This window comes from Choristoneura fumiferana, chromosome 15, assembly GCF_025370935.1.
Source record: "Choristoneura fumiferana chromosome 15, NRCan_CFum_1, whole genome shotgun sequence".
NCBI classification, from domain to species: Eukaryota; Metazoa; Arthropoda; class Insecta; order Lepidoptera; family Tortricidae; genus Choristoneura; species Choristoneura fumiferana.
The window spans coordinates 7,325,872-7,350,707 of NC_133486.1; the positions used below are offsets into that span (position 1 = coordinate 7,325,872).

The window sequence follows — 24,836 nt, forward strand, 5'->3', positions numbered from 1 at the left end:
TCTATTAATATTCAATAGTCAAATAGCGACGATTTAACATTTTTACAGTGCTAGTTTGATATCTATTATAATTAATTGATGTCTCTTAGTGCAGCAGTTAAATTTACGGACAGGGAACTTTTTTTCAATGCATGTTATTAGCATGATATAATTTCTGACATGTTACATTTAATTGGACGCGTTTAATTGAAACTAGGAGGACAAATTTGACAAATATTTTTCAACAATTTCAGCTTATTATGGAGGTTGTAGAAGAAATAAGAATTAGAAAAAAATCTCAGGGAGACGTGTTAAACCATAGATGATATAATTTTTGCAATTCATGCATTTATTTACACTTTTGGTAGGTACTATTTTTGAATATGTATCTAGAATCCATTTTGCGAAGTTGCAAGGAACAATCTATACAAGATGAAGTGGCAATAGTGATTGGGATGAAACATATTAACTTCTGTTGAAAAAATCTCATTTGAGTCTTGTAAGATTGTAAATTTTAGCTTCACAAAAAAGACAATATCCTTTAACTGTATTATATCTCGGGTGCTGCTTTACAATAAATGTTATCTCTGTAAATAGAAGTATGAAAAGTATTCCTTAAGGTGCTATATTTTGTAGGAATAGCTTTATTGTTAATGTTAAAGATAGTGATTTATCAAAACCGTCATATAATTGAATGTACCTATAAGTATTATTGATCCAAAACTTTCTGCATAAAATAACAGTTATTGATTGACATTGCAACCCTTTGGCCAACCTGAAGTCAGTAAAATAACCTAATCATTTTCTCTCTGTGTCATATTAACGGATACTAGAAAGAAATCAAAGCGTAGAAAGAACGAACTATACCTACATAAAATAACGTGTGCTACAATATCAATTTCACGTTATAAATATAAATATTCAGATGCACAAATATTTTCGTCGCGTTATACAGTCCAACCATTGTGATTCGTAATCCACTGCAGAATGCTCTCACAGTAAAGCCCGGTTTCCACCGCGAGCAGAGCGGACTCATTAATACTTAGTTTAACTTACATCGACCGACTTCATAGAGGTTCGGTGTAAGTACTTTCATGCAGCCGATCATTGTACATACCTACGTTAAACTAAGTCGTTAATGAGTCTGCTCCGCTCGCGGTGGAAACCGAGCTTTATCGTCACAATGATGTACTAGATCCACCGCCGGCGAGTAGCCAGATGAGTGTTTTGTAGTACAGTCAGCATCAAAAGTAGCTGGTTACTTTTGTACTTTGTCGTTTCACAGCCACGTACTTAGCGCCATACAAGATTGACAAATGTGTTAATGTGACAGAGTAAAAAAGTAACCAGCTACTTTTGATGCTGACTGTAATTATGTAAATTTTTTCACTTGCCACCGGTGGGACTAGTGCCTGATTTTCCTTGTGAAGTTAGGGTCAATTTACACCCATCATGTCATCAAATGAGTCAAGCCAAATGGAGTACTCAAAGTTCTCATGTGACCCTAATGTGGCAAGAGGTCTTATTGTATAACACACTTGGAATCATAATCGTTTTCACCACTTCTTTCTGTCGCACGGTATAAGATGAGGGTAGAAAGAGATGGTGAATGCGATTGCGAACCTCAGTACGTTAGACGATATGGCCTCTGGTTACACGATTGAATCGATTGTGCATTGAGAAGGATGGTGATATTGTACAAATAAGTTATGCATTTTCTTTTTCATTATAACCCATTTTGACCTAAACGACTTAATGGTTATCTTTGTAAGATTTTACAATTACCGTCATGACAGTATATTGAATAGTTAAATAGATTTACCATGCGTATAATATCCTATTTTTATAAACTTTCGAATTTTATGAAGAAAAAATCTAATTTGTAAAAATGAAACTTAGACTGAAATAAGGGTAGGGATACTACTTACTAAAATTTATTTCAAAAGATATTAATTTTTTTAGCCGTGGAATTTATGTTCCGTTTTAATGATTGTTTATTTTGTTAATTTTTAAAGCTTGGTCTTGATGTATTATTTTTATTTAGTTGCTATTTTAATAAATTACTTTATCATTTATGTCTTGTTTTATTTTATTAAGTTTGCTGAAAGCTACGTACCCGCACTTTTATGGAGCACAGTTTATTCGTGTAAGTATTTTGATCGTTTTTTAATTAAGTATAGACTAGTTTTAATCAACAGCAGTATTGTAACATCATCAAATCAATTTGATATACTTAATGAACGTTGTTTTTTTTAGCAAAACAATCTTACATGTACTTAAACAATCTTGACATGTATTTCATCGGAAAATACTTCTGCAAAAGAAGTGACAGCAAGGGTTCTGACTATTGCATAACATTTTGATATATTGTTATTATGTACAGGTCATTTACTTTTAACCCTTTTTCAGTCATAGTGCATAGTGTCAACGTAAATGTATACAAATATTAGACCTTGCTAAAATAATGTAAACATGGTACAACACTTTTTGAAGTCGTTGAAAATATTATTCGTTATAACATTAATCCCTCATAGGTAAACAATATAAAACTAATTGATTCATTTTGTGGTAATGTACCTAAATTCGCGGGGCATGGAAAAGGTTTTTTTAAAAAACAGCAAAGATTGTTTACTTTATTATTATTATTGCTAAAAAATTAGTGTAGCAACCGCCTTATTCATAAAAAAGCTACAGACATTATTATTATGATTGTTAGCCCATTCTGTCCCAGCGCTTGAGCAAAGACGTCATAAAAAATAGGGTTTGTCCTTGTCTGGCCAAGGAGCCGACAGAGGGCCAGATAATAACAAGAATTCCCAGTTAACAGAAGCCATACTTATGAACGTGGGGTAAAGACCGAGCGTACTGAATGTTTATAAAATATAAAGTTTATGTAACGCCTGGGAAAATAAAGACGGCAATGTTTTAAATAAGCGTCATGTGGCAGTTGAATTACAGCTACAAGAAAGTATACAAGATACACCTCTAGCATGGTATCGGAGTAATTCGTTTTAACTCTTATTTCGTCTCATTCTGTATTCGTCACTCATTCTTTATTCATCTTGTTCGCTATCTATCCCTATCTTCTTAAAGTCAAAATACCATATACGGGACGCTATTTTTACACAAGTATTTACCTCGACGTTTCGGCAACGTTACAGTTGCCGTGCTCACGAGTAGACTGAAGTGTGGGGGGGTTGACTATGAGTGAGAATCACGAAAGTTTAAAATGTCCTATCTTCTTAAGTTCAATTCTGTAAATTGTCTCTATTCTTAATAAGTCTTATTCATTTTTCGTTACGGTCTTCTAGGGCTATGTTTTTGGGACAGATAGCGAACACGACGAATAAAGAATGAGAGACGAAAAACGAATGAGACGAATTAAGGTAACGGCGCCTATTACCGTGGTACTTAAGGAAGTTTTCAAATGAGTCCCAAAAATTAAGGGTATCAAAGCTCCTTAACAAATGAGAATATTTTTTTTATTTAAGAGCGGTTATTGAACTTTCAGTGTCGTAACTTTTTGGGCTCGTTTTAGTTATTAGTATTTGTTAAAATAATTATTGAAATCAAAATACCCAAATCTTCTATTACCGTGGTAATGGACAGGATGTGATCCTATTACCGCGAATTGAGCTTCTATTACCGAGGGTATAAAAAACAGCAATTTTTTACCATCGGTAAAAGGAACCCGACTCATGATTTGGAGCTTAATACCGAGGGATTAAAAAAAGGTAATGGCTTTGGTTCTGTATATTATATTGTACACCAATTTTTTTTTGAGAAAATTAAATTAAAAACTAAGGTATGATTCGAATAGTGTATCCAGCCCACTGAATTTTTTTATGCTTATGTCACCAGTAATAGTTTTATGTATGGCATGCTGAGTAAAAGTCACAACTTTATCAAAAAAATCTGCACTTACGGTACCCTAAATGTGAATTATTTTAACAGAAAAATAAAATGTCACTCGGTAATAGGTACTTCTTTTAGAACCTATTACCGACCCAAAGACAATTGAATGGGTCGGTAATAGATTCCCATACATTCTATTACCGAGGGTTATGCGATCATACCATCGTTAATTGGCTTAATTTGGAGTATTGTAAAATCTAATTCCGACCCATAAAAACAATAGGATAGAGTTGTGTTTGCATTACAAATCAAAAATACTTATTACATCCTTGGCATGTAACCAAAATTACATAACTGGTAAGTAAATATAAAATTTCATCGCATTATTTAAACAACTTGGCAAAATAACGGTTTCTATAGAAACTACAAATTCAGTATTGAAGTTTTTGCTAAAAATTAAGAGTTTGTTAATACTTTTCATACCACGGAAATAGTTTTTTAAAAGCGTGAATAGATCAAGATTGGAATAACTGTAACAAATTATATAAACGATAATTTATACCAGAAATAAAGCATGAAAAACCAAAATCACCACTTTAAGTATTACCGTGGTGTACCACGGTATTACAATCCATAGTTAAAAATGGCGCCTATCACCGCTGTATTTTATTTTCCATTTTAATCGTATTTCCGGGCCAAAAAATACACAAAAAGTATTCAGAACTCGTACAAAAAACTATAAAAAGCCATTTAAAAACCATAACATTAGTTCAATTGCCATAACTATTTTGTAAAACACTAAATAAGATTCGAGTCTGCTTGTATGTGGTGTCACGCGTTAGTATGGCAAATCCTCTTCCGTCGGTGCCATTTCGGAAAATCAAGAATTGCGAGATCTTTGATTCATTCACATACACTAGCGCTCATAGATCCGTGAGTCGACTAAATAAGCTTTTATCTTGTAAAATATTTTTTTTTAAGAAATCTATCGGTTTGATTATAAAATGCGTATTTTAAATTGCCGCGGTGATGGCCGTCGATTTCGATACCCCGGTAATAGGCGCCGTTACCTTACTCTGATACCTCTATGTAGAAAATATGAATTAGGAACCAGACACCTAAATTTATAAAAAAAACGATAATCAGACTCAGACCCCTGTTTACCCCCATTTTTGTCTAATCTAAACCTTTAAAACTGACTATGAGGCTTTAGAGCTTAGCTTTTAATAAAAGGTTAAAGCTGAAATACCTGAGGCCATTCTAACCTTAAGCAATCGCAGTCATAATAATATGGTGATTGCGGATATGAACGTGCCTAACCTTTGTGTCAATGATGCCCAAACTACTCTATTTTGACCCCGAGAGGTCGACGAAGATTAAAGTGAAAACCAAGGTGAAAACAAAACAAAATATGAAGTTGATTTTAGGTAAGTAGGGGTTAATGGGACAAATCGTTTTGGGACCTATTTTCTGTACTTAACATTATCGAAAAAGTTGGTGTTTCTTTAAAAATAAATAATTCGATCTATACAAGGTGGGCCCTGTAACAGGAGCAAAAAATTAAACCACAGCTTCCACTCTTAATCTTGAGCTAATTTAGTTCTAAAACTTTTGAAAATAACTTGTATTATGATCTCAATATAGTTTAAAGTTTAATTGGACAAGAAATGTATTGCGAAATCCGTCCTTTTATTACGTGACAGGCGATGTCATTTAGGCTATTGGATGCCGTACATTGAAAATACCATTTAATTTGTTTGGAATAAACATAATGATAAAATTACTTACTTAATTTTTGAAAGTTGCAGAACTAAAGTACCTGCCTAGTTCCATTTGTGTAGCAGAACCTGTGTTTTAATTTTTTGCTCCTGTTACAGGGCCCACCCGGTATACGGTTCTGTAAGATCCTCGCTAGATGGCGTTGCAATTCTGTACTGCTAGTGCACTCATAGTCAAAGTACCACAAATAGGTCTTATTACGCTAAAACAAACGAGTAATATTTACCTCGACGTTTCGACCAAATTACAGTGGCCGTCGTCACGAGTAGAGAGTTAGTGCACAATCTAGGAAAGGAAATAATAAAAAGTACGTATTAAAACATTCTCATGACATACTGCTTTGCTTTTACAACTTAGCAGGCGTTTCAACTAGGTAAAATTCCATGTTCCCACTTTTCCCACTATAAGTATTATAAATGCGAAAGTTTGTAAGTCTGTTTGTTATTTTGTTTGTTACTTCATCACGTCTAAACCGCTGAACCGATTTAGATGAAATTCGGTATACAGATAGCTTGAGTCCCGGGGAAGGACATAGGATAGCTTTTATACCGGACAATTGCATAGCTCCCACGGGATAGCTAGTGTCACCGACATAGCTTGAAGAATAATAATTATAAGTTGAAGTAGCAAAGGGCTGACCAAATTGTTCGAAAAACCGATAATCGTGGGGATTGTGGCAGGCCATCTTGAGAGTTGCGGGCAACTGGTTGCAGGTGGCAAGTCTTATTAAGAGGGAGGTTTTTGTTCAACTTGGATATCTAGGTACGTGACGATGATCAGTCCCTTTTCTTCTACAGGAGTACAAGCGCCGCTCAATGCTCCGTGACAGCCAGATTGACACAGAGTACCTCCTCCGCGCCATGTCGGTGGCTTCAGTCGCCAGTGGCGCCACCGATCGCAGCGGCAACACCGACAACTGCGTCGAGGAGTACGTGTGCGACGTGCCTTTCGCAGGTAAGTTGACCTTGAAAATCGAAGTTCGTATCATACTCTCTCACTCTCGTATTAAATAATATAAGCAGCGGCAGCAGGACGGCAAGATACGAAGTTCGGATTTTGCACTTCGTAACCTACTTCGGGCCTTGCGGTCAGCGCCAGCGGTTTTTTGTGTTGAGGCGCCTTCAGAGCCAAAGTCCTTGCTTTTGTTTACCTACTTGATTTTAGTTTTTAATTTTTATATGAGGGTTTTTATAGGACGGTGTAGTCGGGAAAAATCATTATGGACGGGAAGGGAGGCCCAGTGGAGCCAGTCCCGGATTCTCACCGGTTAAAAAACCCGACTGCACGTTCCAACTCCTTGGCGTTTATTACGGGAAGAGGGTTGGAGGGTCACTGCCAGCCTTAGCCTCTGATTGGGGTAGTTAATGGCGCAGCTAATGGAGAGGTGCCGATTGATAGATGAATAGATGGAGATTGTCACAAATTATTATCAGCAAAACCAATAAAAAAATTCAAACGATTTATATTAGGATAAATTATCCGCGCGCCGTTCAAGCTTCGCCAAATCTGTTACATAAAAATGTCAGGACTTTTAGGGTGACGTCAGGATTTCTATCAGGACATTTCATTTTTCCATATGGTGGTAACCGTAGTGGCACGCGACGTGTGCAGTTAGCGCTGCTTAGTTATACTTTTTTCAACTAGGTATATAAATAACTAATACTATCGATAGTAACATTATTTATTTAATAATCTTGCACTTACTTATGTTTCTTAGTTTAGGTGAAGAAGTCTTTGACTTTGAAATAAAGAATCGCACGTTCTGTGCCCCAACATTTAAAAATTATGTCTCGATATCGTATTTTTTCCTGCTGCTTGTTATTAAATGAAAAACATGTGCACCTAGTTTTGGCATAACACGAAAAAAGTGCACCTGAAATACAAAACAACGAAAATCAATGATAGTTCGCGGGGTGTCCTAATATCTGCCGCTACCGCGTAAAATATTTACCCGCTGGGAGGCGTAAATCCATGCTTTTCCACATTTTTCTGTTTTTCTATTTGCCCTGTAAATATGGCTACTACCGCTGGGTTGCCAGACTGCAAACAAACAGCGCCGACTGAAAATTCAACGGAATATTTTACCAATATTTGGTAAGTTCGACTGAATCTCTGATTCGGATAGATTTCATGTTTCCATTTAAAAGCTGAAACTTTTGGGCGCTTTTGCTTTACCTATATCACAGACTATGCGAATGTGAAGTGAGCAATCCACTTACAAAAGAAAATTACGCAAAACTTTTATTTCGTCTAACGTAAAAGATGAACGATACAAATAGGAGTGGGATAAACATAAGTATTAACCTAAATAAGTAAAAACATATCGGAAAACCTCATCTATATATATAAAAGGCAAAAGTGATTGACTGATGTATCAACGCACAGCCCAAACCGCTGGTTCTAGGGATTTCAAATTTAGCACGTAGGTTCCTTTTATGGTCTAGGGGTGCACTAAGAAAGGATTTTTTAAAATTCACCCTCTAAGGGGGTGAAATGGGGGTCCAAAGTTAGTATGGGGAAACAAGATTAGTTAGACTATTTTATTCGAAACTTCACAGGAGTACTCTTAACAACAAATAAGTAAACACGTGTTTCAGGTTTTTTGAGAATTCAACCCCTGAAAGGGGGTAATGTGGTGACAAAGTCAATCGAAAATCAGTCGTTGATATTTCAACGCACAGCCCAAACCACTGGACCTAGAGACTTGAAATTTTGTACATAGATACCTTATACAATGTAGGCATCCACTAAGGAAGGATTTTTTGGAAATTCTAACGGTAACGGGAAAAAACGGGATTTATATATTCGATTCCGAGTGACCCTATCTCAGTAACTGTACTAACTAAACTTCAAATTTGATTCACAAGTAGGTATTACATTAATTAAAACATAGATTTCAGGTTTTTTGGAAATTCCCAAGGGATAAGGAAAAAACGGGATTTATATATTCAGTTTAACTGAATTCTATGAACTATAATTACTAGACTCTTCAAATTTAGCATAGAAGTAGGTGATTATAATAGTAAACAACAGTTTTAAGGAATTTGGGAAATTCCCACGGGATAAGGAAAAAACGGGATTTATATTCAGTTTAGCGGGATCGATTTTTCATTTTACTGGTCCTAGAAAACTAATATTTTGCATATAGGTTCCTTGAGGAGTGTAGGGGAACACTACAAAAGGATTTCCCGAAGTTCTGACGGGAACGGGAAAATGGGATTTTTCGTTTTACTAATCGCAGAAGGCAGCAACTTGGCATGTAAGTTGCTTGAGAAGTGAAGAGAACCATTAAGAAATAATTTTCCGAAATTCCCACGGGAAAGGGAAAAAAACAGGATCTTTCATTTTAATGGTCCTAGAAAGCTGAAATTCGGCATGTAGGTTGCTTGGGGATTGTAGAAGAGCGTTAAGAAAGGACTTTCCAAAATTCCAACGGGAACGGGAAAATACGGTATTTTTCGTTTTACTGATCGTAGAAAACTCAAATTTGGCATTTAGGTTCCTTGGGGAGGAGTGTAGGGGAGCACTACAAAAGGATTTCCCAAAATTTTGACGTAAACGGGAAAAAACAGGGTTTATCGTTAGTATTATTGCAATTTTACATTAAACAGCATTAGTATTATTGTGGAACCATTAAGAGATAATTTGCCGAAATTCTCACGGGAAAGGGAAAAAATGGGACTTTTCGTTTTACTGGTAGAAAGCTAAAATTCGACAATGTATAGGAGCACTGAGAGAGGACTGTCCAAAATTCACACGAGAACAGGGAAAAACGGGATTTTTTTTTTACTGGTCGTAGATAGCTGAAACTTGGCAAGTACCTTGGAGACTGTAAGGGAGCATTAATAGAGCATTTCCCGAAATTCTTATGGTAACGGAAAAAAAACAGGATTTTGCGTTTTAGTGGTTGTAGAAAGCTAAAATTTCAAAATTCAAATGTATATACTGCACGTACGCTGCAAAAAGCTCTTTAACCGACTTCAAAAAAATGAGGAGGTTATGCATTCCGCTATATATATTTATTTATGTTTGTTCACCGATTTCTCGCTTAATTGTGGACCGATTTTTTAAATAATTTTTTATTCGAAATAAAATCTACTCCTGAGTCTACTCCTCCCCATTGTCACCAAATCAGAATCTGATGACGGAATCTCAGGGAAATCGAGGGCAACCCTCAAATTTTGTAGGCACGCATAACGTTTTTTTATATAATTATCTCGATTTATTTAAGTATTTGCGTCTGACTGACATCATCTCATGTTGATGAGCTGATGATGGAAGGTTAAACTCCTTAACGGTTAGAGGTAACGAGTTAGAAGAAGTTTCTTTAAACATCATATGCACGTATAGGTAGACCTTTAGTTGTATTCTTTCTGGTTATTCAGGTGAGCTGATGAGGGAAGGTATAACTCCTTAACGGTTAGGAGGACACATTAAGTACCTACACCAAACCAATCAACTCATTACGTAACAAAATTTATCAATACCTGTAAAACAGTATACTGTGACAGGACAGGCTGACAGACCTGAATTTGGCACACATGTAGATAAAGTATCATAGGAGTGCACTAAGTAAGGACTTTTCGAAATTCCCATGGGAAAAGGAAATATTTAACTTTTTCTGCTTCTTGGTTGTTTGGGGAATCTCTGGAAAAACAGAGTGGATTTAAAAAAAAACTATTAGTAAAAGCTTTTTAAAAATCGATACCCGAAATAATAGAAGCCTGTTTCAATTCAATCGCGGACAGTGTGGTTTTCTCTTGAATTTACTTATTCCTATCCCGCGGGAACAATCCTATGCCGCGTAGGTACGAAGTCGCGGGCAAAAGACGCACGTGGGTTTTCTAAAATTACACCCCTGACCTAAAGATGTGAAACAGGGGTACAAAGTTTAACGAATTATGATCATCTAGGTTGTTTTTTAAATTCAAAAATTTGCAAATATAATCCTCCGAAAAATCAATTAAAATACGGAAATAAAGATCATAGAAAGTAAATGATCTGTGTTACCCCAAATTTAACGCGAGCGAAGCCGCGGGCAACAGCTAGTTTTGTATAATATACCTACCTATAAGATCCGATTAAAAAGTTAAATGGTCTTTTCCATATGAAATATAACCTAATAACAAATCGATTTATACCTCATTTATTATAATTTATAATCGAACACTAGTCTGACTGTACCTACTTAGTCTAGATCTGCTGCGGTGTAAATAGACATACAAAACATACCTACATAGACTGTTAAAATCCCCTTGATACAATACAATACAATACAATATCACTTATAAATACACAGAGATTTTACTTGATTTTGGGCTTTGCCGTTGACGTGTAAAAAAGCTTTTGGCTTTTATTGTACCTACTTACATAAAAATTGTTTACATAGCTATATACCATTCTTCCACTTAATTATTTTAACTCTTTACATCATTTAATGACCAATGACATGACATGCCACGTTTCTTGATACAGATTGATCGTTCATGATGCGATTGGTATTTCTTATGCGCTTACGCAACGCATTTAATGCGTTCCTATTAGTTATAAGTACGCAGCAGTTAAACGGTCTAATTTGCGGTGAAACGAGAATTATTTATATAAACTCGATTGTATTGCTCAACGTGAAAATTAAAAAAAAACTGGTGGCTTCATTCTTGACCAGCGATTTGAGGCCTCGATTTTCGTCATACATATTAAAAATATTTACTACAAAGATAAATAACGAGAGTAATTGTAAGATTTATTTTAGTCATTATGTCTCAAAACCCGATTACCTTTACTTGCCCTGAAATTCGGGCCATACCAACGTTTGCCATAGAATATATAGAACTATGCTGTTTTCAGGATTTTTTTAAATGTCATCATATATAATGCAGTAGGTTAGGTTAGGTTAGTTTAATACCAACCCTGAAGAAATTACTATTTCAGAAATAAATTACTTTATGGCATATGAAAATTCTGGAAAACGATACATTCGGGCATATGAAATTCGGGCAAACAATATAGAACCCTCAAATAATATACATAAGGACCTTCATCGTCATTATAAATAAGGACCTTCTGTTTAGATTTCGTAGCAGTGGCGTGGCGTGGTGATAAATCGATTTTCACCGGGTTGCCACAGTTTTAACTTGACGCTAATAATGACAAATTAATGAAGCTTAAGTCACCAGCACCAATATCTGACACAACAAAGTGTGCATAAGTACCTGATTTGACTCTATTTCTTGGGCCGGTAGGATGAGACAGATATTTTTGCACGCTCCGCTGTGACAGATATTAATGCAGGTGACTGTACAAGAATGACGAAGTGTTGCAGCGGAAGACATACCGTCACTATTTGAAAAAAATCTCGGATCAGTACGCCAACAAAATTGACCTTGAAAATAATGTTTATAGAGTTCACTACGAAAAATTATCGATTTTGAGATACGAGCTTTTTCAAACTAGTGACATACCACTCTCCCACTTCTCGCTCTTTGGGCTGCCTAAAGAAATGTTTACTCTACGCTACTGTTTCATATTTTTACTACTAAAGTAAAGGGTCCGACGTTTAGAAATCTTTTATTGTTATGACTGTGTGAAAGTTTACAAGCGTATTTAACACAAAACGTGTGTTGTAAGAAAGTCGCTATATTGTGGAGAAACTTATTTAGGTATGAGTGGTTAACGATAGCACGTTACATACTTAGCAAAACTACAGTTTAATGCTATACCAGCATAGCCTAGTTAAAGTTATGCGGTAATTTGAGTAGAAAGTTGGTAGTTAATTGTTAGTTGTAACGATCGTTCGTTAGTCATTTTAATACTTTGATCTAACGAAAGCGGCAGTGGCAACTTCTTAGCCCATTTTTAGGGTTCCGTACCCAAAGGGTGCTAACGGAACCCTATTACTGAGACTCCGTTGTCTGTCTGTCAGTCTGTCCGCCTGTCACAGGGCTCTATCTCTTGAGTCATAATAGTCACAGATTGTGCATTACAGTGGCCGCTATGACAGTAAATACTAAAAACAGAATAAGATTGAACTATTATCAGAATCTTTAGTTGTATAAACAATTTAAAAATATGTAATTTAATTAAAATAAAATAAATATTTAAGGGGGCTCCCATACAAGAAACTTGTTTTTTTTTCCGTTTTTTGCTAATTTCTAATGTTGTATAGATAATGGTACGAAACCGTCGCACATAATGATAATGGTACGAACAGTCCGACTCGCACTTGGGCGGTTTTTATTTATATACATAGAATTTTGCATTTGCAATATAAAATCGAAATAAAACTTATACCTATGTATATTTTAACTTCCGATTTTTGCCAAACGTATAAACACAGAGTTTTAAGAAGCTTGGAAAGAAAGAAAGAAAGGTTTATTTTGGCTCCATGTACCACCTAAAAACTAAGACTAAAACTAGTACTTAAACTATGTTACCTACTTGGCAGCTGTTAACGACTTAAGAATTTGAAATATGTAGGTAACGCTCTCCACAATACAAGGCATTATCCAGAAAGTACCAGTACATCGTCCAAGTACCATTTATCAGCTGTAGTGCCGAACTTGAATGCTTGACCCCGTTACACTACAGTGCAATTAAAGGCACAATTACATAGCCGTAATGAGATAGATGTGATTAGACCGTACATATACAAAGCGAGGCTGTAAAATGGTGCAAGAATGAACGTTACTTGAAATAGGACTTGATTTGTTAGGGGGAGCTTTTGTTCAGCAATAGACGTCTTCCGGCTGATGATGATGACGACGGGTAGGCCCGGATTTAGAGGCATATAGGTCTCGGGCCAACGAAGGAGTGGAGGGCCTCAGGCGAAACACGGGTGAGAAAAAAAATAAGTTGCTGTAACGTCCAAATTTGGATCCTTCCGTTGTCCCCGGATGTCCTGCCCTGAACCCGGCCCTGGTGGGTCCTACTTGAGGTGAACTGACGACCTGGTAAAGGAGTCCGTCCGACTTACGTGATTGTTGTATTCTTTAGCCTTAATTCAGCAGTGGACTATTTCGACTAACGATGATACACTACGTTTACTTTTTAGGGTTCCGGAGCCAAAATCGCAAAAACGGAACCCTTATAGTTTCGCAATGTCTGTCTGTCTGTCCGTCCGCCCGCGGCTTTGCTCAGGGACTATCAATGCTAGAAAGCTGTAATTTTGCACGGATATACATATATGTAAACTATGCCGACAAAATGGTACAATAAAAAACTAAAATTTCCTCCCATAGACGTAAAGTGGGGGTGATTTTTTTTCTCATCCAACCCTATAGTGTAAAATTTGAAAAAAATCACGATAAGTATATCAAACTTTCAAGGAAAATTATAACGGCTAAGTTTACTTGAGAATTATTAGTACTTAGTTTAAGAGTAAATAGCAGCCTAAGGTATAAAATATACCTAAACTTGGAAGATTCCGTATAAAATACGAAATCCTTAGAAAAATATTACTTATTTTTTTCCTAATGGCTATAGAACTCTAAGTACGTAAGTAGTAAGTCTCCGACACGCTCTTGACCGGTTTTTATTTATTTGGTATAGAATAGATTACACTCGTACAGTATTTGTAGGTAGAAAAAACCCAATTCAAATAAAAGTGCAGAAAAATCTCAAAGATCTAAGCGAATGTCCCTTTTGAAACCAGTTTTTAACAATTCCCATGAAAAACCATCATCATATTGTCAGCAGCATTTTACACAGCGTGTAGCCTCTATTTGAAAGTACAGCGTGTTTTTTATTGCTGCCTCACGCGCAATATTACCATCGCACGGTCATTAGAGTACCGTGCAACGTGATGAAAACCCCTTAACTCCGAACGAGTAAATAGCTATATCAAAAAAGAAACTAGTTGTACCTAAACAGAGTGCGTTAATGTACGATCTGTAATTGTCGACCTTTGTGTATTTAACGACAAGAATGTTCGACCTGATAATTCGTGCCTCTATCTAATATAATACTAAGTAGGTACTTATATTATAAAAGCGTGCGTGTATATGTGTTGTTTCACGCTACAACGGCTAATCGGATTTAGGTGAAATTTGGTACCTATGTAGATAGTCGGACATCCGGAATAACACGATGTAATGTAATGAACATGACTTATAAATGAATAAATAAATAAATAAACACATAGGACACTATCGAAAATAAAAACTGAGACATGGATGCACAGAAAAACCAGAAAAAGAGACCAGCGCTGGGAATCGAACCCAGGTCCTCAGTAATCCGTGCTGCGTGCTATAACCCCTACACTACCGCTGGGCAAAAGTAACAAATTTGGAGTTGAAATAAAAAAAAACAAACACTCCAAAAAAAAACCATCATACATAGGACACTGTTTATCTCCATATTCCCACGGGATCAAGATAAAATGTCTTATACAAGTTTTGGGGATTCCTATGTAAATTTAGTAAGATTCTGAAATTTCAATTCAATTTCTGAATCCAATTTTTTACGCGTACGAAGCCGCGGCTAAACACCAGTACGGCTTCAGGGCAGTGTATAGATCTACCTTACCTTACCTTGATTACCTTAGAAAATCTCAATGTATATACCTGTGTTTTCTGTACTGCTTAATGTGTTGGTTTGCAATAACAATAAATAGTTCTTGTATTGTATTGTAAAGTTGCTTAGAAGTAGATAAATAGACCTGTGTAATTCGTTAATCGAATTGGCAATAAGTGAAATCACAGTATGTTATTACACACCAAAATCTACCTAAAGGAAATAAAGCTCACAAGTGTTTGTAAATTTATTTATGGTGTCAACTACCTTACCTAATTATCCCAAGCCGGTGTTTCATCGGCATAGCGTAGGTATTTAAATGTACGGAATCTTAGTCTTATGCCACTTTTGCGCTTACCAAGTTTTTATTTCTCACTTGATTACGGTTTTCACGCGGCCCTTCACGACTAACCAATGGTTAAATATTAATTTGAGTGAGGCAACCTTAGTGGCATTCCGAATCGCGTGTGGATTTATGTATACACGACAGCCAGATGGCCTAGTGGTTAGAGAACCTGTCTACGAAGCTTGAGGTCCCGGATTCGATTCCCGTGTCGGGGCAGATATTTGTATGAAAAATACGGATGTTTGTTTTCGGGTCTTGGGTGTTTAATATATATTTAAGTATGTGTCTATCTATATAATTATATTTATCCGTTGCTTAGTACCCATAACACAAGCTTTGCTAAGCTTACTTTGAGACTAGGTCAGTTGGTGTGAATTGTACCGTGATATTTATTTATTTATTATTTATACACATTATGATAAAGAGATCTCTGCCGACCTTATTCCCAAAGAGCTTAAAGTTAACATGCGCGTGTAAAACAACTTTGAAAATGAACCGTTAGTCTATTCGCCGAGAGATGATACTACGAACTGCAAAATTCAAACTTCGTATCTTGCCGTCCCGCTGACTTTTATACTATTGAATACGAGAGTGAGAAGGACGGAACGACACGAACTTCGAATTGGTAGTAGTCCCGTTGGTCACCGCGCTGAATTTTGTGGTACCTACCGGGCACTCAGTTCTTCTCAAACGTTCGACCCGGGCGAACGAGCGGACTCATGTTTTCTGACTCCCAATTCACTAGAATGGACGATGAAAATAACACATACATAACAATTTCATTAACCTACTTAAACTTTACCCATGTATTTGTACGTTAATACTTTACCTATCTTGTTCACAATATGAAACAAGAATTGGCGAAAAATCGTGCGCTTCGTCTCAAAACATTTTATGTTTTTTTTTGTCTTTATTAATGCAAAAGCTAACCGTTATTTACCTGACTTTACCTGATGCAGTCCCTACCGTAAAACAAAGATACATTTGTCGTGCTATTTTCATTAAGGCCCACCGCAAACTCATTTAGGTTGATTTGATAGGCAAACCACAGACGTTTACTGCTCATCTACCTAAAAGATGGCGTTTGTTCGATTTACACAACTTTGGTACCTAGCTTCAAAACCCATTTTAAATTTAGTATAGATTTACAACGCAAAGATAATAATATACTTGCATAATACCATGACTACCGAGGAAAATAGTGGTTAGGGACCACTGTCACTTGGGTTTTTCTGCGGATCTCCTAATTCCCGATTTGATCTCACATACAAACTATAAAGAGCCATACTACATAAGTAGTCCTAAAATTTGCCGACCTTGAGTGGCAGTGGTGGAGGCCTTGAAGAACTGATGGCCGTTGGGTTCACGTTGGGGTAGATGTTTCCTTGAGTAGCGATCATCCTGGTGTTGCTGCTAGGATGATGATGGGGTTTCTTAAAGTGGGATCCATAGACCCCTTAGGGGTCCGTAGCGTCAGGGCTCAGCAATAACTCAGATAAATTTGGATAACATTTAACAACTATGCACTAACAAAATGTTAACTATGAAACTTTTATATACCTTTTTCCCGGTGATATTTCTCCATTTCTTCCGTGGATGTCGTAAGAGGCGACTGAGGATATAGGTTAAGGTATACCGTAGGCCAACCTGTCACTACTGTACCGTTTTTGTCAAACTTAAAACCTAAAATTGCTAAAAGTGGCTTCAAAGTTATATTGGAATACAGGCGTGATATTTGTGTGTGTATATTTCTCGTCAGGATTCCATGGAATAATAAGTAAAATTTCAGTATCAATAAATTATGCACTAATAAATGTTAACTATTAAACTTTTAACCAAGTACTTTTTTCCTGTGATATTCCTCGTCAGGGGTTCATGGAGCTATTAAAAATTCTGAATACAACCCATTATTGCAAAAAAAAAAAAAAAACTTGCCTAAATGAAGCAGGGTAAACTATGAATTGTATTTTGAAATTTTAAGCACTTTCTACACAATAACGGAAATCTTGTCCTGCGTACATTATTTAAGTAACTCGACACCTCACTAAACTTATAACTTAATTACACTTCTCACCCACTTACCCACATTCGATGCAAGTTGAAGCATAACGATATATCCTTGTTCATGAAAGAAAAAAAAGACGGCGGTACGGCGCCAGAGTGCGTTTTATACTTTTTGCGTAAGTATCGCGCTTTTGCGTACTATCGAACCAAATTAATCTTAACCCACTGTGGAACTTTTTCACAGAAAATGTCGTACTGCCATCACATTGCCTAACCAGCGACTTTATTATGAAACTTACTGTGAGTAAGTTCTACGTTGGGCCAGGAATGAAATAGTTCTATAGCGTATATCGTAAATTATTTATTTTGCATTATTTTTGTACCTAGATAAAGACGAAACTTGTTTAGTGGTTGTTGCTGCAATTTCAAATTGCGCTAAGATAAGTTGGAGATTTCTGAATGAGATTATTTTACCCCACACGAAGTTGTACGTCACACTTAAACGGAGAAATAAAACTTGCGCTCAGGTTTATCTTGCACTTTATCGTTAAAGCGTGATTTTTTTTAAATTGTATATTTTAACCCCCGACGCAAAAAGAGGGGTGTTATAAGTTTGACCGCTATGTGTGTCTGTGTGTCTGTCAGTGGCATCGTGGCTCTTAAACGGGTGGACCGATTTGAATGCGATTGTTTTTATTTGAAAGCAGGTTTTCTAACGGTTCAGCCGTTTTTGAGATATTGAACTTTAAAGTGACAAAATCGGGGGTTGTCCAACTTTTGTTGGTTAGGTTATTTTTAGTTTTATCCGGTAAAATAACATGATCGATGGCAACTGCAGTTGATATACGAACAAATTGAGTTTCACAATCACTTCAAGACAAAGCTGGGTATAATAAAATTGGTCTTAAAACGGCAAGTTTAATTAAAAGCCAATCGGCACTTAATTTTATAATTTGTATATACATTTATGTTATCATATAACACTATTAAACCAACGTTATAAATTTTAAGCACAACTGCAACGGCCCCGGAGAAATATCCCGTATTTGAGTATTGACCATTTTGGCGATTTCTCGAAGATTTCTAGAAGATAGTGTTTAAAATCAAGACAGTATAACTAGCTGTTACCAGTGACGTGAACGATAAGATCTCACAGCTAAATTGAAATTCCGAAATTACACTAAAATCAAATGCGAATTTCTTTAAAATTCCGTCGTGGTCATCATAGGTAAACCGCAGAAACCCCAATCTACAGTAGAACCTTTTCACAATAAAAATCCTTGCTGAAAACAACGATGACTTACTGAGACAAGGTTGTAGAATAGAAATAATTTTATTCATACACAACTCAAAATGGCATACCAAGATTAGGAAAATTATGATTAAAGGTAGTTAACATAACAACAGGGTAGGTAATTGTTAAAGTAGTTAACAACAGGTTGTAGGCACTGCAGGTCGTGCTTACGGTGGTTACAGTGGTGGCAGTGGTGGTTACGGTGGGTGGTGGTGGTGGTTACTTTGCACGAAGAACACCCGTGTAAAATGGCGTTGTCGCCATTAGCAGTCGAGATTTTACAATTTTACATGCGAAAATGCTGATTCCAATATATGTTTTATGTAAGTTTACTGTGTGAGTCATAATTTAGGTCTGCCTAGGGTCGATGCGATGACGTGAATCATCTGTCAGTTATTTCGAACTGGGATACTGATACTGATAAAACAAGCTTTCCGGTAAGCGTTGGGTTATTACGATGTACATTAGTATTAAGAAAAACCTGTAGGTACGATAATTTAACCCATATTAAGGCTACTGATTACAAATACAAGTGGAAATGTATTGCAATTTGGAAAACAAAAAAATCTTGTATGCAGATAGTCTTTTTATACCCACGAGCCCACGACGGAACGAAGAAGGTATGTATGCATACATATGTGTTTAGGGTGAGAGGTTGTTTGTATGTTTGTTTGTGCGCAAACGAATGTTCCCATTTATCTCTAGAACGGTGGGACCGATTTAGTTGTACCTCACTCAAGTCCGTTACAAAACTTTTTTTTTCGAATAAAAATATTTTTCACTTATATCCGTAATCAGTATAGATAGGTATACAGTCATTTCATACAGCCACGTGACACATGCCTAATTAAAAATAAAAAAACCAAAAGACCGTCTCGTCATGGTCGGGGAGAGGCAAAGGGAAGACGACCCACAAAGCCGGCGTCGGTGACGCGCATGCGTCGACGCCGTCTGGGCGCCGCCTCGCGCAATGCGCACGGGCATACGAGTACACAACTAAATGTAAGTGATAATGTGTGGAGAATATTATACTTAAAAGCGAAAATTTATGTGTTTGCGTGTGTGACTGTTGCTCTTTTAATACGGCTGGATGGATTTGGATGAAATACCACTTTATATTATAAATTCGAAAGTTTAGTCTATTTGTTTGTTTGTTACTTCATAACGTCGAAACCACTGATTCAATTTAGATGAAATTCGGTATACAGGATAGTTTGAGTCCCGGACAAGGACATAAAGTAATCTAAAAGCCAGTCAAAATTCCGCGTGACGTGCCGTGTGACACTTTTTAGGGCCACTGACTAAATACAGTTTAAGCCCGCTCATTTTGAGAGGTAGGCCTGTGCCCAGTCAGACGTGCAAGGGCAGGAAATGATAATGATGACTAAAGCTACCAATCCAGTCCATTCAGACGTCTCTTTTTATCACTAGGCGATGCTTTCAACACATTCTGCCAGACATAACAAACCAACTAACTTTAAGCATACATAAAGTTTACGCGTGAGCTTAAGTTAAAGGATAAAGGTTAGTTTTGCGATGGTTTGTGTCGTAACGTGTCGCAGTCCGTGCGACGCGACATGGAGACGACAGACAATTTCACGATTGCGCTAGGTCATGAGTTAGTCTCGCGTGCATAATCAGCTAGGTACCCTTTCAGTTTATTTTGGTTTTCGAATGTAGAAGACACATGCATTGGAACGGGGTTTTGGGAGGGTGCGAAGTACTAGGTGGGTGTAATGAAATCTATCGCAGCGCTCATAGTGGCCAAAAGAAGAAATAATCTAGGCTCTGTCATCTGTCATACTCATATGAATCTGTCATTAACAAAGCAATTTGTATAGACTTTAACTACCTAATTTTAGTACCTAATAGATGTTTGTGTTATGATGCGAGCTTGAATTATTGAACACTGTCCCTGTTTTGTTCTTAATTCCTTTACATCTCGGACAATGTCCAGCAACAATTTTCCTTATGAAACGGTTTGTGGTTGAAATTTTATATTGAGCGATACTCACAAAACCGGTCTTCAAAATGATACTCATTTTGATCTGAAAACGATATTTAATTTATTACTAGCGATATAAGAACAATTATATAATTTTACTATTATTCAAAGAAACCAATAAGATAGCTTTATCTTTTAGTTTTACAGTAAAAGTAAAACTAAACATGAAGTAAACAACCCCTGACATAACGAAAATAAAACACACTTTTTGAATAAATTTTACTTACCTCATTTAATTTCAATGACTAAAAATGAATTCGCAAACTTTTGTCCATCCAAATCACGGTTAATACGTTATAGGTTTGATTTTGGTCACAATTTCACGATGAAATTTCAAAACGTCAGAGCATCAGAGCCAAAAAAGTTGCGGACGCTAGGTGGCCAATAGACCTTACGAATAGAAATGGCAGGCCAGCATTAGCTCTCCACCGCCAAAAAAAGCTAAGCTTGAGTGGTTGTGGTCCAGCGCAAGCTTATTCCTATGTAAAAAATCATCATCGTCATCATCATTGGCCTATCTTAGTCCACTGCTGGACATAGGCCTCTCCAATTGCACGCCACTGAGCACGATCTTCGGCCACTCTTATCCAGTTACTGCCAGCTACCCTGCGAAGATCATCGCTCCACCTAGTCTGGGGGCGTCCCACATCACGCTTGCCGCTTCGCGGTCTCCACTCAAGAACTCGTTTACTCCAGCGGTATATAAGAAACACGTGCGTTAATCTCCAGACGTGGCCAAATAAGTGAGTAAAAAAAATATTTGTGATGCTGAAAAGGTACCAAGTCATCAAAAAAATCCTACTTATTGTGTTTGTATTCTACGGTTTTTTCATCATCATCATCATATCAGCCATAGGTAGGTCATCCACTGTTGGACATAATTATGCTTCCCCCATAGACCTCCAGTTGCCTCGGTTGGAAGCGGCTTGCATCCACCGTGAACCCGCAACTTTAACCAGGTCATCCGTCCATCTCCTTGCTGGACGTCCTACGCTGCGCTTGCCGATCCGCGGTCTCCACTTGAGGACCTTCTACTGTTTTTTCATTCAACTAAATTTAGTTAAGCTACGCCAATTTTTTTATGTTTATAGAAACTTCGTCATCAATTTTTACAACTTGCAGCCATGTCGATACATATTTAATATCTGTCATTAAATTTTAAAAAAGCTCTGCTATGGTAGTTGGGCTTTAACAACTCTAGGTTCGGCTACAACAGTGCGTAGCTGCGCGCGCGCAGTGCGTTGACACAAGCCCACTGTTCCGTGTTATTGATCGTATCGATCACCAAATGATCCTGATTTAGAACTACAGATTTAGAACGGTTGGGAGAAATTAGTTTTTTGGTTTGAGTTTACTCAACTACGGTAAAAAGTAGCCGTTAGGTACTTAACGCACTCATATAAACACACCGTTTTGATTTTTTTTCCTATGTAGGTACACATTTGGGAACAAAAAAATCATATTAGGACTTTTATTGTATATATGCCTGGAAATTATTTATTAATCTTAACAATTATAAAAATTATGACTTAGTTTATTCTGGCAATTTAATAACGTTCTTATGAATTATATCTGTAATGACTTGTCAGATGACAAAACCTGTATTTACTCTATATTTTGGTTTGTAGCATTGGTGTAGGTACTTTTATAATTCCAATAATTGCACAAATTAAGTCAATACTTTTTTTAAATAGAGTCTTTAATAGGAGAATTAATCTCTACCAAGGAATCTTTTCCAGCTAGCATGGTATTATGATGAACATTTAAGATTTTTCCAAGTTTTAAATTAGGGTTGGATTTGGAATAAGTGAAGTGGATATAAGATGACTCTATGTTAGATTAAAAAATGTCGTTTAATTTTATGCACATTCACGGTCAGCCAGAGAACCCGGCCACCATTTTTAAAATAGGTATTTAAATTTCTAACATCAATTCAATGTCTAAAGTTCTAGGCTTCTAGCTCAAATCAATGGAAATTTAACAAACCAAAAATCTTGAACTTTCAAAACCTGTTCTGCAAAATGATACTACTTTGTATTTACATAACTTGTCAGATTTATTACAAGCAAGTATTTAGCTGTACCAGTTTTAGTCAAGCATATCATAAGAAATCATAATGAATTATTTATTTAGAACTACATCTATACTGCGTCAAATACGTTTAATTTTGTATTAATTGGTCTCAAACTGTGGTAACAATTCTGGGTGATATTACAGTCGTTCCAAATCAACCCTCGACATTAAATCCTTATACTAACAATCAAAAAACCTGCTAAGTGCCTGTCGGTCCATGCGCAGAGTAAGGTTCAGTACCTATACCAATTTGCGATAAATATCAATATTAATTTATTTACCTACTAATCGAATCAATTAGTAAAGGCTACAATTTGTGACAGTTTTCGTTTTCAATTCGTTTAGTGCTGTACTGGGGATCCTTTGGACTGCCATATTTTTTTAAGTCATAATGTAATGTTAATACCAGTGTGTTTAATCACTATGGTACAACTGGTGGCCTCTATGGAATAGGATTTATTGTTAAAAAGAAATGGATGACATAACTCCTTTTTTCTGTGAAACCATTTATTTTTCAGAATTGTTATAAAACAAACCTAACCTAACCTATAGAGTTCTACAAGATGACCATTTAATAGTTTATAAAAAATGTACCGTTTCAGCGAGAAAAAAAAATATGACTAATAAATAATAATTATGATAAACAAACATTTTGTCTGCGTGACCAAATTACGCCTTTCTTGTAGTAAGAAGAACTTTGGGTTATTTTTTAGCTATTTTAACTACGGAACCCTAACAACAAGCCCTTGGCTCATAGAAGTTTACCTGCCCCTACGTTTACTAAAAATACATTTCATAGTGTATAAACACGACAAACCGACTAAAATTAAAAATCAGAGTGTTCAAGCGATCTTGTAATAGCGAGTGGCGTTATAAATTTGGTCGGTTATGCAGCCTGCGCAGGCGGCTGTGGATCGCTGCCTGTCAGTTGCCTCCGCGCATCGATCGAAGCTGCCGCGTAGATCCCGATCAATAGTTCTCAGTGATTAAGTTATCTTAAGTGTAAAGACAGTGGTTTCGGATACATTTGGAGTTTATTCACCCCCATCTCTAAATTAATGATAGGTTTGTGTCTTGCGTTATCTCTGTAATGGCTTTTTAATTTATGTTTTTGATAAGAGCGATAGTGATTTGAGTATTTGTGTTAGATGTTTCGCTGTTATTATTGATCATTTTTCAAAAATTTGTAATCGGAGTCAGCTTATCGCTAACGATGACTTTATCGCTAATGTTAGCATCGTGAATCATTTGTATAACGGTAGCTTAGTAAGCTGCTAATTATTGACACGTACCTATATAAAATTTGACACCATTTGATAACTTGATAAGATTACATAATTCGCTATCTGTATCTGTTTGGGAAATAATGGTCGGTTATGTCAGCCAATTAACGGAATAGGGGCATTTAGCGAGACCCTCCTAAATGAAAACATTGTGAATTATGTAAGTAGCGCTGCAATTTCTGATTAGTAACACGATTCTAATTAATATTTGGTAGCTAGTGAAATTATCAGTGAGAAAACTAATTTTGTAGAAATGTAGAGCTTACCAGAAGCAGAGCAATAACGGAGAAAACGTCCAACTTGGGAAATTCGGAAGTTGTAAACAACTCCGTAAATATAAAGATCTGGCGGTTGAATAGAATTTTTAGGATTTCTTTGCGAATTTCTTTTTACATCGTGAGCTACATCTGCGTTGTATAAAGAATACAGTGGCAAAATTTCATGACTATAGATATAGCGGTTGAGATTTCGGAATTTCATATGCGAACATCCCGATGCCATGTAAATATCTGAATAACAAGTAGCTTTATCTTATCTACATAACAAATTTCATCCAAACCCGTCAAGCCGTTTTAGAAAAGGAAGAGTAACAAATAAACATACATTTCAATACACACATAAAAACATTCACAAAATAAACAGACGAAATCTGTAGTACGCTCTACCTACTCAACACTGTTATACCTATAGACATACTATACCTACTAA

General features: G+C 36.3%; 1 protein-coding gene across 3 annotated transcripts in view; it reads left to right on the forward strand.

Moving 5' to 3' along the window:
• Window positions 1-24,836, forward strand: part of LOC141435754 (uncharacterized) — a 130,320-nt gene that overhangs the window by 41,826 nt on the left and 63,658 nt on the right. For all 3 annotated transcript variants that reach the window (XM_074098544.1, XM_074098545.1, XM_074098543.1), the window contains exon 11: window positions 6,411-6,567. In XM_074098544.1, the coding sequence (XP_073954645.1) occupies window positions 6,411-6,567 (157 nt within the window). The remainder of the gene's footprint in view (window positions 1-6,410; window positions 6,568-24,836) is intronic.